Source organism: Hippocampus bargibanti, linkage group LG08, assembly GCF_051943395.1.
Source record: "Hippocampus bargibanti isolate YZ-2025 linkage group LG08, ASM5194339v1, whole genome shotgun sequence".
NCBI classification, from domain to species: domain Eukaryota; kingdom Metazoa; phylum Chordata; class Actinopteri; order Syngnathiformes; family Syngnathidae; genus Hippocampus; species Hippocampus bargibanti.
In genome coordinates, this window is record NC_142741.1 from 19,478,722 (window position 1) to 19,492,924 (window position 14,203).

General features: G+C 41.5%; 1 protein-coding gene across 1 annotated transcript; it reads left to right on the top strand.

Annotated features, from left to right (window-relative positions):
- Positions 1 to 1,508: 1,508 nt before the first annotated feature.
- poglut2 (protein O-glucosyltransferase 2) lies at positions 1,509 to 14,152 on the top strand. Its single transcript, XM_089003511.1, has 10 exons — positions 1,509 to 2,014; positions 6,228 to 6,433; positions 6,649 to 6,854; positions 7,363 to 7,440; positions 8,603 to 8,775; positions 11,243 to 11,480; positions 12,844 to 13,053; positions 13,149 to 13,238; positions 13,784 to 13,888; positions 14,012 to 14,152. Exons 1-10 carry the CDS (start codon positions 1,755 to 1,757, stop codon positions 14,027 to 14,029), a joined length of 1,584 nt encoding a protein of 527 aa, XP_088859637.1. The 5' UTR covers positions 1,509 to 1,754; the 3' UTR covers positions 14,030 to 14,152.
- Positions 14,153 to 14,203: the final 51 nt, after the last annotated feature.

Consider the following 14,203-nt stretch of genomic DNA (forward strand, 5'->3'; position numbering starts at 1 on the left):
CCTTTTCACACAATCACGGGATGAACCATCGGCTCGACATGGACGTTGACTGCCAGGCACAGGGTGGAAATGAGACCGCTCCGTTGTACCTGCGGGATCCGATGGTTGGTCGGGTCATTCTGTCATCAGATTTACGACCACCCGTACCACTATGACAGCCAAACCGTATTTTTGTTATTTTAATTCTATGCCTAGCACCGCAACGCGCAAGCAGCCCGGCAACGCGTCCGACAATTTTGGCCAGCCAGCCAGCCAGCATCTCACTCTCGCACAGCAATCGACTGTGTGATGGCACCGGAGGGGGGAATGTCCATCAACGGCGAAGGCGGTGCGGCCAGGACTAGAGCCGAGGCGGGTGGCCGTGGGCACTTGGGGGCGTGGGACCACCGCGACAAGAACGGAAGTAGGGTCCCCTGACACCTACCCGGCCAGGACTATAGTAGGTCGGGCATCCACGGGATCACCGCGACGAGAACGCTGCATCGGGCCCACAACCGCCGCCTCTTTGAGACAGTTCATTCTGCGTCGAGGTGAGGTGGCGGGTCGGGCACGTCGGCACCGCAGACGGCCTCGGGGTCGGGCGCGGAGAGTGGGGTAAGGCCGGGGAGAAACACCGGTAAACGGTAGAACACCGGCGACCGAGACCCACGCCCGCCCGCCCCCATGGTGTCCAAATCAGGTCGTTTTCAAGTCATTTAGCACTGAAACTCTATTCAACATTTTGAATGGATTTCGACTTATGACCATTTCGACTTACGACCGGTTGGTTGGAACGAAACCCGGTCATAAGCCGGATGTTACCTATATATGGATGTGTACATATACGAGGCACTTGGTATTTCTTAATGCCAATCTTCGGTAAAAACTCGCTAAAACTTCAACCTGGATGCTGCTCTTTTTGTTTTACAAATTTTAATTTATCATTTGTTGTGTGGTAATCAAAGCTTACTTATATTGTTTTACTGTAAATCGTTAAAAGTTTAGGAATACTGTATACACAAAGATTGGAAATTTTTGTTGGCCTTGTTTTGAGATGACTTGTGTTTTTTTCTGTGTAGGCTCTCAGTCGTACAGGAGCAGCCCACTTTATTATATATTTTGTAGTACTCCATGTTGTATGTTCAGAAGAATATAAATAAAGTCATATAAATTGAAAAAAAATCATGTATTGTTTATTTTTCACATTAGTAATTTGTTTTACAGATCATTTTGCATTATTTTTGGAATTAAAATACTAATTTAATTAACAAAAAAACTGGGGTTCTACTTGGGAACTGAAAGAGCTGTGGTGAGCCGATCAAAAGAACCGGCTCTCTCATAAGAGCCGGCATTACCAACGGGAATGCCTGCAAATGATCGCTCTAACTATTCTGCATTTATTTGCATACAGCTAGCGCACGTCTAATCCTTAACTTTGCCAATCAAACGTTCAGTGGGTAAAATACTGACCAATCGGAAAGCTTGCTCCTCCTACTTCCTCCAACTCATTCACAATAGTTTTTAGCAGATCGACGAAGCGTTCTTGGTGCAGCTAACGTTGGAGCTAACACTCTAAAACAACTAATAACGCTTAATCGTTTATATTAGTGGACACGTTTAAACATTGACGACCTAATAGTAGACTTCAAATGGTTGTAAATGAACAGTCCAGCCACTGTTATTTAAATCACATTACAGTAACCGGAGATTTTTAGTGAACAATGGCAAGTTAGAGGAATTTAAATCTACGGAAAAACACATATAAACAAGCAATAATGGCGGCTGGTAGACGTTGGACTATCATATTTCGCCGACTATGTTTGTGGTCTTTTTTGGGCTTGGCTGTGTTCCGACTCGACCTCTCGGGGGTTGTGGCTGACTCGGCGGCTCCTCGGGCTAACTTGGCTGCTCCTGTGGCCAACTCAACGCCCCCCAGCGCCGCAAAGACTATTGTTTGGGGGCCCGGACTGGATGCAAACATTGTCCTGCCAGCTCGTTTTTTCTTCATCCAAGCGGTGGACAGCTCGGGAAGAAAGTAAGTACTTTGTTGCTTTCAGTAAACCGATGGTAAGCGTTACAACGCAGCAAGACGGAATATATGTGTGTGAATGAGAGGGATCCAAGTGCAAGAGTGATGCTACAGGGGGAAGAGATAAAGAAGGTGGAGGATTTTAAGTACTTGGGGTCAACTGTCCAGAGCAATGGAGAGTGTGGAAAAGAGGTGAAGAAGCGTGTCCAGGCAGGCTGGAGCGGCTGGAGAAAAATGTCAGGTGTGATGTGTGATAGAAGAGTTTCAGCTAGGATGAAAGGAAAAGTGTATAAAACAGTGGTGAGACCAGCCATGATGTTTGGACTGGAGACAGTGCCACTGAAGAAAAGACAGGAAGCAGAGCTGAAGATGTTGAGGTTTTCTTTGGGAGTGACCAGGTTGGATAGGATCAGGAATGAGTACATTAGAGGCACATCTCATATTAGAGGCTTTGGAGAGAAAGTCAGAGAGGCCAGACTGAGATGGTTTGGACATGTCCAGAGGAGAGAGAGTGACTATATCGGGAGAAGGATGCTGAGCCTTGAACTGCCAGGCACGAGACCGAGAGGAAGACCGAAGAGGAGGTTTATGGATGTGGTCAAAGAGGACATGAAGGTAGCTGGTGTGAGAGAAGAGGATGCACAAAACCGGGATAGATGGACGACATTGATTCGCCGTGGCGACCCCTGAGGGGAAAAGCCGAAAGGAAAAGAAGAAGATGGTAAGCGTTACAACGAAAATATCTGTTGTGTTTTATAGATGGCATACAGTCACTCCAACACACACGAGATATTGTCACTGTCACGTCGATGTTATATCATTGCATGACACGTAAAGGCGTGCCGACATTCCAATTTAAAGCACCCTTGAATTACCACAAAGTATTGAACAATTTTGCATCTTTGGATGGTTAAAACATATACTCCCAAGTTATGAAATTCCAGCGTGTTATTTACCCCTACTCATATACGTTTGTATATACTTTGAGAAAGCTATTCAATGGGAACAGAGACGCTGCATTTCAAGCCACTCGTTGATATTGTGTGACAGTAAAGAGTTCAGCTATAAATCTTGTCAAAACGTGTACAATAGCGCAGCTATAGACGTGCGAGCCATTGAACAAGGACGTAGACCAAGGGTGCTCACACTTTTCCAGCATACGAGCTACTTATACAAACAACCAAGTCAAAATGATCTACCCACTACAAAAATGCAAAACATAATTATTTTCAAATGTATTAATGATTCTTTGTATGTACAATGTATGTTGATGTACCTTGCATAACTGAATAAGCAAATATTGCACAACACACATAATAACTACATATACATAACATACGTCTGTGTAAACTCTCAGTCGTACAGGAGTGTATTGTAAGTGTTCAAATACCTGATACTACAATACACTGTTTGTAAGTAAAGCATCTGCTTTAAATTAGATATCAAGTAGACAGAATGAACTTAATACAACGAATAATAAATAACTATTAACATCTTTTGTAATTACCTGAGTTTACTTTGATGACTTGCACTGAATTGAATCAGTCAGGTTTGCATAGTCCGGACAGTAGCTGTTGACAGCCAGCCTCAAGCACATTTCCAAATGTTCATCAGTCATGGTGGAACGGTATTTGGATTTAATGATCTTCATGTAGGAAAAGGCTGACTCACATAAATACAGTAAAGTCTCGTTATATCGATATCGGATATATCGATAGTCCCGGTTATATCGATACTATTTCTATGCACGCATGGAGAAAATTACATGCAAACAGGGTCGGATATATCGATAGTCCCGGTTATATCGATATTTTTTCGGACTCCCTTGAATATCGATATAACGAGACTTTACTGTAAGTGGAGCCGAATAATGCAGTCAAGGAGGTAGCACATTTCCTCATTTTGAGCATTTTAGCGTATAACGCTTGTTGGTGGATTATGCAATGGTAATTCAAGAAGTCTGGGAATGCATCATGCCTGCACTTGGCAATACGCATTTTGAAAAAGACATCGTGAAGAAAAAGTCCACCTCCCATTCCGTATGAAAGTAATGTTTTTGCCTTCTTGGTCCAGCTTTTTCACTCATTTTGATCACCATATGTTTTAGCAAGGTTTTAAAATCTGAGGTAATTCGGTGACTAGCTTGTAAATTTTGCTGCGCTTAGCCCCGTTGTTTACACATGCGTTGTCATCTGAATGGTTGCCCTGTATGTCAATCAAGTGACAGGATGTTTGATAGGCTGACAAATGTTTTTTTTACTGTCACGCTGCGATTGACCAGTACTACCTCCGCGATCGACCAGTAGATCGCGATCGACCAGTAGATCGCGATCGACGTAATGAGCACCCCTGACGTAGACAGATTAGAAACTAGTTGCCCCTCAGGTGCCAAATGTGAAGCCTGTTATTCCAAAGACCTCACAGGCCCACAAAGGTAAGACGTTCCATTTAGTGTACTGTATTGTGTCGCGAACACACTTTGCCTTTCAAGAGGCAACACACATTCTGCTCCACATATATAAGTTATACATGGCAGCTTATCGTTTGTGGACACTGATTTGCTGTGGCGACCCCTTGAAGGGAAAAGCCGAAACGAAAAGAAGATGGCAGCTTATCATTTTAAAAAGTAACCTATTACTATAAACATATTGCTATTCTCGAAGGTATTATTCTTAGCAGACACCCTAACGCAATTGAATGAGATTCTAAGTGCTGCTATTACACACATAACAATGCCCACCTTTGACTTCAATATCACAAAGGTATTTATCACACCGGATATTAATAGTTTTAGTGTACTCATATGGAAGCATTATAAAGTAAAGTGAGAAATAATCACTTATATCCAAAATGGGTCCTCCTCCACTCCAGAGTGACACCATTCATATTTACTGACATTGGGCATTGTTGCATTTAATTTGTTCTATCTGTGATGCTTGTTATTCACTTTCAGGGAAATACAAATACTAATAATAATTCCTTCCGTTCAGTTACTGTCTTTTGCTGTCATTATTCAGAAAAAAAGTCAGCATGGTCCCCACCATAGTCACTGTACTCCTGCAAAGTATTTAGCAAGGCTAACATATACAGGGCGGCCCGCTAGTCGAGTGGTTAGCTCGTTGACTTCACAATTTTTTAATTATTTTTTTTCCAAGATGGTGCTCGAGTAGGCAGCCGTCAGCAAGTGCTCTCTTGCTTTTTTTGTTGTTTTTGTCTTTTCTTTTGTCACTTTGTGTTGTTGTGCGTCATGTGGAACGGATACGGATTGTTTTTCATCATTTTTGGCCACTACATTCATCAAGGAGGAGAATGCTGAGCGGTTGCGCCTTTTCGGTAGCATGAATATGCCAGTACTGTTTTTGAATGGGCGGAATCTTGGTGCCATTTGACTGTCATCGCTGAACAGCTCTGGGGCGATTGTGCTTTTTTGCGCCTGTAATGGGCAGCATCTTCACAGCCCCGCTTTGTGCAGCGGAAAGGTCCGTGCTGTTGGACAGTCTGCAGCTGGATGGCTGCATGGCTTGAGGAGCCCGCGATAAGAAGAGAGGAGTGTCAGCGCAGAGCGCCGATGCGTATGTGGAACTGTCACGGCTCGGAATTGAAGCGGATTTATGTGGGACAGGAGATGTGAGACAATCTCTTTTCGTCAATGGATGCTACAGCTTCGTGTTTCCTTTCAACATTTAGCTTGTAGTAGACGTGCACATTCCACCATGACGTCCCTGATCCACTGCTGAAAAGGATGTTGTGATCCTCTCCTCTTTAATCTAGAACTGCTTCATGTCACAAAGAGGGTACAGCAAGTGCTGAAGAATGAATGACTGTGTCTTTGTGTTGTCATGTTGTGATTTAGTTTTTTGTTTTGTTTTTTTTTTACTTCAAGATGGCACAGCGAGAGTGGCTGCCTTTCCAGCAGCTCCTGTATTTTGTTTTTCTACTTCTTTCTTTTCTTTCATAACTTTGCTGCTGTGTTACTGCTGTGTAACACTCCAAATGTGTGTGTGTGTGTGAGCATGAATGGTTGTTTGTTTCTGTGTGCCCTGCGATTGGCTGGCAACCGGTTCTGAGTGTCCCCCGCCGACTGCCAGAAGACAGCTGGAATATGCTCCACCACCGCCCGCAACCTTAGTGAAGATGAAGCTGTTCAGAAAATGAATGAATCAATAACATATGTACGTAGCACCAGTATGAAACAACATATATTCATGTATTCCTGCAGTCTAACAACTTCGTCAGGAGAGAAAACATTTGAGGTAAAGATCAAGTCTCCGTTGGAACATTTCACCAGGATCTGGATTCAGGTTCTGGATCGTCAAGATGGATCTTTCCTGGTTCGCTACAGAATGTACGCAAGCTACACAGATCTTCACGTCCATGTTCTTCTCATGGACCAACATGTGGCCAAGTCTCCATACATTCTCAGAGGTGGGTTGTGAAGTAACAACAGACTGGAAGCTGTAAAGTTGAATCGGTTCTGAGATATTTTACAATGGAGTTTTTAATCCGTTCCTTTGTCAAATATTCACAATCATAACCCTTTTTTACCATAAACACAATGTATCACTAGGATACAAGTATTACAATAGTTATTTCAGTAGACAAATATTGATCATGAGGTTTATTTCTACTTGTCTCATCAGGACCAGTGTACCACGAGGGCTGTGACTGTCCGCAGCATGATGGCTCTGTGTGGTTTTCCCAAATGCACTGTCCTCACTCCTTTCCCCAGATAGAGTATGATCTGTCCCAATTCGCCAATGTCGACCCAGATCGCAACGCCCAGGAGATTCCGCAGCGCTTTGGGCAGCGGCAAAGTCTCTGCCACTATACCATCAAAGATAATAAGGTATATACTATATCGCAAGGCTGGGTCTTAATATAAAAGCTCCTGATTTTTTTACTCAAAAATCTTGATATACGCATTTTGATTCATCGTCTACTTTCACTTGGAAGGGAAAACATTTTTAAAAAAGTTTTGACAAAAAAAAAGACAGCGAGAGGTGAGGGAGAGTTAAGAGACTGTGTGAGAGAGAGAAAGAGAGAGCACACACACGGGCGCATCGAAGGCTTTGACAAAACTGCAGTTTTTTTGAAAATACCAGTGGAGCATGCAAGTTGGTCATTGTAATAGTAATAGTTGATGTTAAGTACATCCAGTAATGTATCCTCATTTTGCATGTTATTATTCATATTTCAAGTTGCCGGACAGATATGGTCAAAGTTACAGTGTACAATGTTTGGCTTTTCAAAGTTTTTTTATTGTGTGTTGGAGTAAACTAAAGCTTGGTGAAAGTAGTCAAATGATGAAAATTAAAAGATTTTGCTGAATTGTTATTACCTTTTTTTATTATTAGGTCTATGTTCGAACACTTGGTGAGCATGTCGGTTTCCGAATCTTTATGGATGCCATCCTCCTGTCACTGACAAGAAAGGCAAGTAGCATTTGGCTAAGGCTGGCTTTATATTTCAGATACAGGTGCAGGGATGCATCTGGACCACGCCCTTGCCCCATTTACGCATTTTGACAGCCACTGATGCAACTTTGGAACTCCACTGCGCCAGCACCGGCGCGAGTCTATTACGATTGCCGCATATTGCTACACGAGCTACGCCACATATGTCACTTCTGTTAAAATATCTAAAGACATACATTTAGTTAAACGGCGATTGAAAACTCTTCGTTTTCTTTCTGAGATTTTAACTTCTGTCGTCTGCCATCTTGCCTTACCGATATCTCACCATAATCACCTTGCATTTGTTGCAGTGCGTTCCAAAGTCGTCGTAGACGATATCGGGCTTTTCCGTGATCTGCTTGAAACTGCCGAAAGAGATAATCAAACATTCATTTACCCATGGTGCATTGCAGTATTTACATCGAACAACAGCGACATCGATTGTTGCGATATGGAGCGTGAGAACAGGACTAAAACTCTAAAAGACATTCACAACAGGCAGAATACGAACATTCAAGTCTGCGCAGCATAGTGACAATTTGTTGCAGCAAACTGCTGTTAATGATTCAAATTTAGTGGATAATGGGAATTATTTCAGAGCTGTTGCAACACATTGGAAATTTTCAAAGCAAAGACATTTGTTTAAGGAATCACTAGTAAGAAATATTGTGTTATGATTGTTATCTGTGTTCTCTGTAATACCGTACAATATCAAAATAGCACGGGAAAAACGTTATTTTCTGAATGAGTACGTTATTTTACTTGAATACATTTTTTTATATATTAGAAAAATAGATTTTAGTAAAATATTGGTTTTTCATTTGCAATTTAGAAATAAGCTTCAATGAATGTGTATTGGTTCATTTTAATCTGTTTTGTATACCTTGGCAATCTAGTTAAATCGGGCCCATCAATTTTAGAATGTGAACGACCCTTTTGCACAATGGTAGATTATGCACTAGGCATCATTTTTTTAAACTAAATTTGGTAAAGGCCAAATCTCAATCTGAATCGAAATTCAATTACTTTTGTCTATTTCCGTTCCCATAATGCATATCCCATTCATGCCTCTTCTCACATTTACAACACACACATACACACTGGCATTCACATTTAACAGACATAATTGCTGTGTGTTCAGGTCAAGTTACCTGACTTTGAGTTCTTTGTTAACCTGGGTGACTGGCCGCTGGAGAAAAGGAAACCCTCTCAGAACATTCATCCTATCTTCTCCTGGTGTGGCTCAAACAACACCAGAGATATTGTCATGCCCACATATGACCTCACAGAGTCTGTTCTTGAAACCATGGGGAGGTAAGCACTCAAGCAATTCAAATTACTTGTTGGAATACCGTTTGAATTATGTTTGTTGGTATTTTTGGGTATTTGGGAGTGAGTTCGTATCTGACAAATGTTTCACCAGGATACAGTGTACTGTATTTTGCGCACTATTAGGCGCACTGCATTATAAGGCACACCTTCAATGAATGACATATTTTACAACTTTTTCCATATATACGGCGCACCGCATTATAAGGCGCTATAGTAGAGGCTGGGGTTACGTTATGCATCTGGTTTTAGACGCTGCTTAGACAGTGCAGCGCTAAAGGGAATGCCAACAAAACAGTCAGATAGGTCAGTCAAACTTTATTAATAGATTACAAATCAGCTTTCTGACAACTCCATTCAGTCCCAAAATGAATAAACAACTGTTTTATTATTTTCTCCGAGGTAAAGTGTTCGTATTTTCGTGACAGTTTATCTTTTAACAACAGCAAGCTAGTGGAGGGGAACTTTTCCTCCATTTAGTAAACACGTAAAAACTTTCTGATGCTGTTACGGTAAATTAAACGTAAGTGCAATCACAATATCATAACACTCTTAATAGTGCAAAGCAATAACAATAAACTCTAAAGCAGGGGTCTCAAACTCGGGGCCCGCGGGCCAACTGCGGTCCCTGAAAGAATATTTTGCGGCCCGCCTTGACATGAAAGATTAATGTTAGTGCGGCCCGCATGATTGATATGAATGAAACTTGTGCATGGAGCTGAACAAACCGCTGAACAAACCACCATTTTGGAGCTCCAGAGGGAATTTAATCACAGATTTGCAGAATTCAAGACGCACAAAGCCACATTTCAATCTTTTGCCGACCCATTCTCTTTTGATGTGCAAGATGCCCCTCCTGTGTCCAAATGGAACTCTGTGACGTACAGTGCCACTATGCACTCAAAGCCAAGTTCAGGGATGTGAATGGAGAAGCAGACAAGCTTGGGCAATGTTTGAGAGAGTTAACCCCCAGCTTCCCTGAACTTTCCCGAATGTTCAAGCGGACCATGTGTCTTTTTGGGCGCACATACTTATGTGAGAAGCTCTACTCCACCTTGAACTTCAATAAGTCCCAAGTACAGGTCCAGACTTACTGATGAGCATCTTCAAGCCCTACTCAGAGTGTCCACTGCCTCCTCCCTCAAGCCAAATGTGGCTCGGCTTTGTGAAAAGAAGCATTGCCAGGTCTCTAGCAGCAAGAAGTAGGCAAGAAAAGCCATGTTTAGGACAGTTCATGTTCAATATTTTATTTATGTTCAGAAAGTTAAAGGTTAAAGAACTGTGATTACAGACATTTGAAACTTTATGAACATAATTAGTTTCCTGTGTTTTTTTTTCAGTCATCTGTATTTGCCTTATGATCATTCTAATTATTTTATTTATTTATTACTGGTTATTTTATTTTTGAATTATTTTAAATTGAGTTTGAGACCCCTGCTCTAAAGCAATAGCATAATAACTGTTGTTCACGCTTTAATGTCCATATTCATAATATGACCAACCTTGTTGAACTGTAACCACACAAAGGAAACACGTAAAGCTCACTTTATCAGTTCATTCCTCATCTACGAATCCCTGGAATTCTTCTTCCGTGTCCTAATTGAACAGCTGGGTGAATGCGGCACCCAACACGCCCGGCCGGCTCCGTCTCATCCAAGTCGTCATTCATGGAGTCAATGTCGCTGTTGTTGTTTGGCAGTTGAGTGACAATTCCTGCCTTCCTATCAGCGTCTGGAGCTGGTTAAACATTTACGATCCACTCGCAGATGGTGGCGCATGTTGTCCGGCGCTGTCTCCCCGTCTTGGTGAACGTGTCTTCGCCTTCTGCATCCACCGCTGCCACGCAGTTTGGAGTCTAGCTTTGAATGCTCTGTTGACGCCGTTTTATACATCCCAGCATGCACTGCGCACTACTTCTTCTACCGGAGAAAATGGAAACTCGGCTGATTACCGTAGTTGCGAGACCTGTTACGGCTCAATATTGATCCATATATACGGCGCGCCGGATTATAAGGCACATGGTCAGCTTTTGAAAAAATTGAAGGCTCTTAGGTGCGCCTTATAGTGCGGAAAATACGATACATGAAATAACTACACTCTGCTGTTCGATTGCCATTTTCTGGGATATAAAAAACATGGACAATATAGCAAACACATGTTCTTGGTTGATTGTGAACACAGCCACATCCCCACTAGGAAGCAGTTATGTATACTTGTGCCACATTATTTCCGTTTTTCACAAACATGTTTTTATTGAATTGAGTACTACAGAGTATAGTTTAAATCAATTATTTAAAAGTTTTAGGTCTAATTTATTCCCACAAAAACCTTGATCAGTTCTGTGTACACTTTTGATATCCATGAAACATGATGATGTGATCGTTTTTGTCACATGCTCATTATGTGAAGACTGAAATTTGACACTTGGCACGTTGTCCTATCGAATGAACAGAGTGAGCCTGGACATAATGTCAGTGCAGGCAAATACAGGACCACCGTGGGCCAAGAAGAATTCCACAGCCTTCTGGAGGGGGCGGGATAGTCGTCAAGAGCGTCTGGAGCTGGTTAAACTGTCCAGGGCCCACCCCCACATGATAGATGCTGCCTTCACAAATTTCTTCTTCTTCAAGCATGACGAGAGCTTATACGGCCCTCTTGTCAAACATGTCTCCTTCTTTGACTTCTTCAAGGTGATTGGTTTCGTTTTTTACTATTTACTCGAGGTTAAATTGGAATTTCAATCTAGATCTTCACAATAATGTTTAAAGGACAACCGACACCCTCGGACAAGTTGCGTCCATAATTTGTAAAATCACTTCAAATGACTTCTACTGAGCGCATTTTACAAAGATTCCACCACATATAGCAATATTTTACATTTTAAGACTCGCGCCGAATATTCACAAAGTCTTGTTTTCGAGTTGATGACAATGCCCGAAGTGACGTCACATTTGGAATGCCCCTGACCTAGAAAGCGACACACAATGCAATTTGGGTACTTTTTTTTGTCTGAAAACATAGTGTTGATCGCGAAATTAGAAGGAAACCTACATAAATAACGCAATGGTTAATCATTGTGTGTTGCAGCCAATTGTGGTAAGTTTACACAAATTCCAAGAGGACAAATCAGCCCATTTCCAACGGAGCACAGCAGTCGAGCACCAGCGGAGTCGAACGAGAGAGTCAGTGATTCGGTGCTTGGATAGCGGAAGTTTGATGCATGTTTACTCATTTACTCACACTGCATGCTGACTGTGAGCTCACCTGGTGAAAGAGAGCAATTGGCATATTAGTGGAGCAAACCGATCGGGAAAACATCCACTTTCCACCATGTCATTTTTTACTCTGGAGAGCTGTCGAGAGAGGAGCTCTCTTGTCTCAACATCTGATGTTCGTGTGCTTGTGGCGGTCTCCTTTGTTTGTGTGCGCAAAACCCACCCCCCTTGTCTTCTACCACGGATTTTAACCAATCGGCTTTACGGCTCTGATAAGTGGCTTTATGTACTGGACGAAACACAGCTTATGCACCATCTTGTGCATTTTCTGGCCGCTACATCGGAGTCCAGATCTTCACCGGTTTCATCGCTTGCAGACGGCTCAAATTGATACGGAAGTACGTCTTTAATCGATTGCAAACATTTATGCTTTCCTCTTCAGAGCTATTTGGATCATATTCATAACTGGATGAGTAGCAAGAAAGCATCTTCTCTGAATCTGAACTCTCTGAAGCCATTGTTTTGATTCTGGAGCAAGGCAGTTTGTGAAGGAGTATCCTGACGTGACGTCATGAACAAGAGGGTGGGACTTTCTGAATCTCCCCAGTTTTGAGCTCATTTGTGGCAGTTTTGGAACACTTTAAGTCATGTTTATTGGTGTTTTTTTTCATTTGACTAAAAATATCAGTATTTTAAATGCTATAAAACGTTTTTTCTGATGTCAGTTAGGAAACAAAAAAATGGTGTCGGTTGTCCTTTAAAGCTATTAGTAAGGAAAGATCAAAATTGCTGGAAGTGCTGTCAGTTCAGGTGTTTTGTCGGTTTGTTTTTGCTACAGTACAAGTACCAAATAAACATTGATGGCACTGTCGCCGCATATCGCTTGCCTTACCTTCTGGCTGGAGACAGCGTCGTGTTCAAGCAGGACTCCGGCTACTACGAGCATTTCTACAATGAACTCATTCCATGGGAACACTACATCCCAGTCAGGGCGGACCTCGGAGATCTGCTGGAAAAGATCCAGTGGGCTCAAGAGCATGATAGAGAGGTTGATTTAATTATTCATTTGCTTGATCAGATTAATGCTTTCTGGTGTATGCTTTCATGATTTATGCAATTATTTATTCTGGTATTGTCTTTCAGGCCAAGAAAATTGCTCTTGCAGGTCAACAGTTTGCACGCAACCGACTTATGGGAGACAAAATATTTTGTTATTACTACAAACTTTTCACGGTAATCTTTTCTCTTTTTTTTTAATAAGACCAACAGAAATATATATTATCAACAACATTTTTACAAAATTATTTCAGAGGCTGTTTTTAAATATCCATCTGCTCAGATTTGAAAGTAGTTTCCATCAGTTAATTGAAATTTAATTACAAAGTGTTGTTGCACGGAACTAAAAGTAGTACAAATTTGAAAAGCATTGTTCTGAGCCATACTTGAATATGAATGCACCTTTCTGCAATACTATATTAATCACTTCATCTTGAACTTTTGCATATCACCAACGACACTGAACCCCAAAAAGTACTGATGCTTCATCTCATACCTGTTTTCCTCAATTCACTGTGTTTACCTTAAATTTTGAGGTCAAATTCCGACTTGTTTGAACCCTTCAATTTTTGAAATTCAAAGGATGAACAATATTTGGGAATTAACAACAACAAAAAACATTCTCCTCTCATACAAACTTTTTTTAAAACAAGCTATACTTTACCACTTAAGTACTGCATATCGTTCTACGTCTCTGTTTAATCGCAACTACTCTGTTGTAGGAATATGCTAACCACCAAGTGACTCAACCAAAAATACGTGAGGGCATGGAACTGGTAGAACATCCGGGTGATGAACTCTTTCCATGTTCCTGCCTGCGGACATCGGTAAGGACAATGCAATGCCATCCTTGGGCTCACCTCTATGATTTATAAGGGCTGTCAGAATATTGAGAGATATTTTTATTTACTAGTGACCACTCTTATACTATTCTTTTGTTTGTTTTACAGGTGAAGGATGAGCTTTGATAGACTTTCAAGAAGCCTGCCAGTCTTTTAACTGTGTTGCCAAATATTGAATGTATTAAATGTTTAATTTGTGCCATTACCACAATTTCAATACTGTAAATATACTTTGTTATTAAATATTCTTCAGAAATATTTTGCTTTTCCTGAAATTGACACAACGTGCTAATACTTTGG

Bases quoted from the DNA above. Each gene is read 5' to 3' on its own strand.
- poglut2 (XM_089003511.1), top strand. From the start codon at position 1,755: ATGGCGGCTGGTAGACGTTGGACTATCATATTTCGCCGACTATGTTTG. The intron at 6,434-6,648 runs GTGGGTTGTGAA...TTGTCTCATCAG, and splicing joins GTCTCCATACATTCTCAGAG to GACCAGTGTACCACGAGGGC. The intron at 11,481-12,843 runs GTGATTGGTTTC...TTTTTGCTACAG, and splicing joins CCTTCTTTGACTTCTTCAAG to TACAAGTACCAAATAAACAT.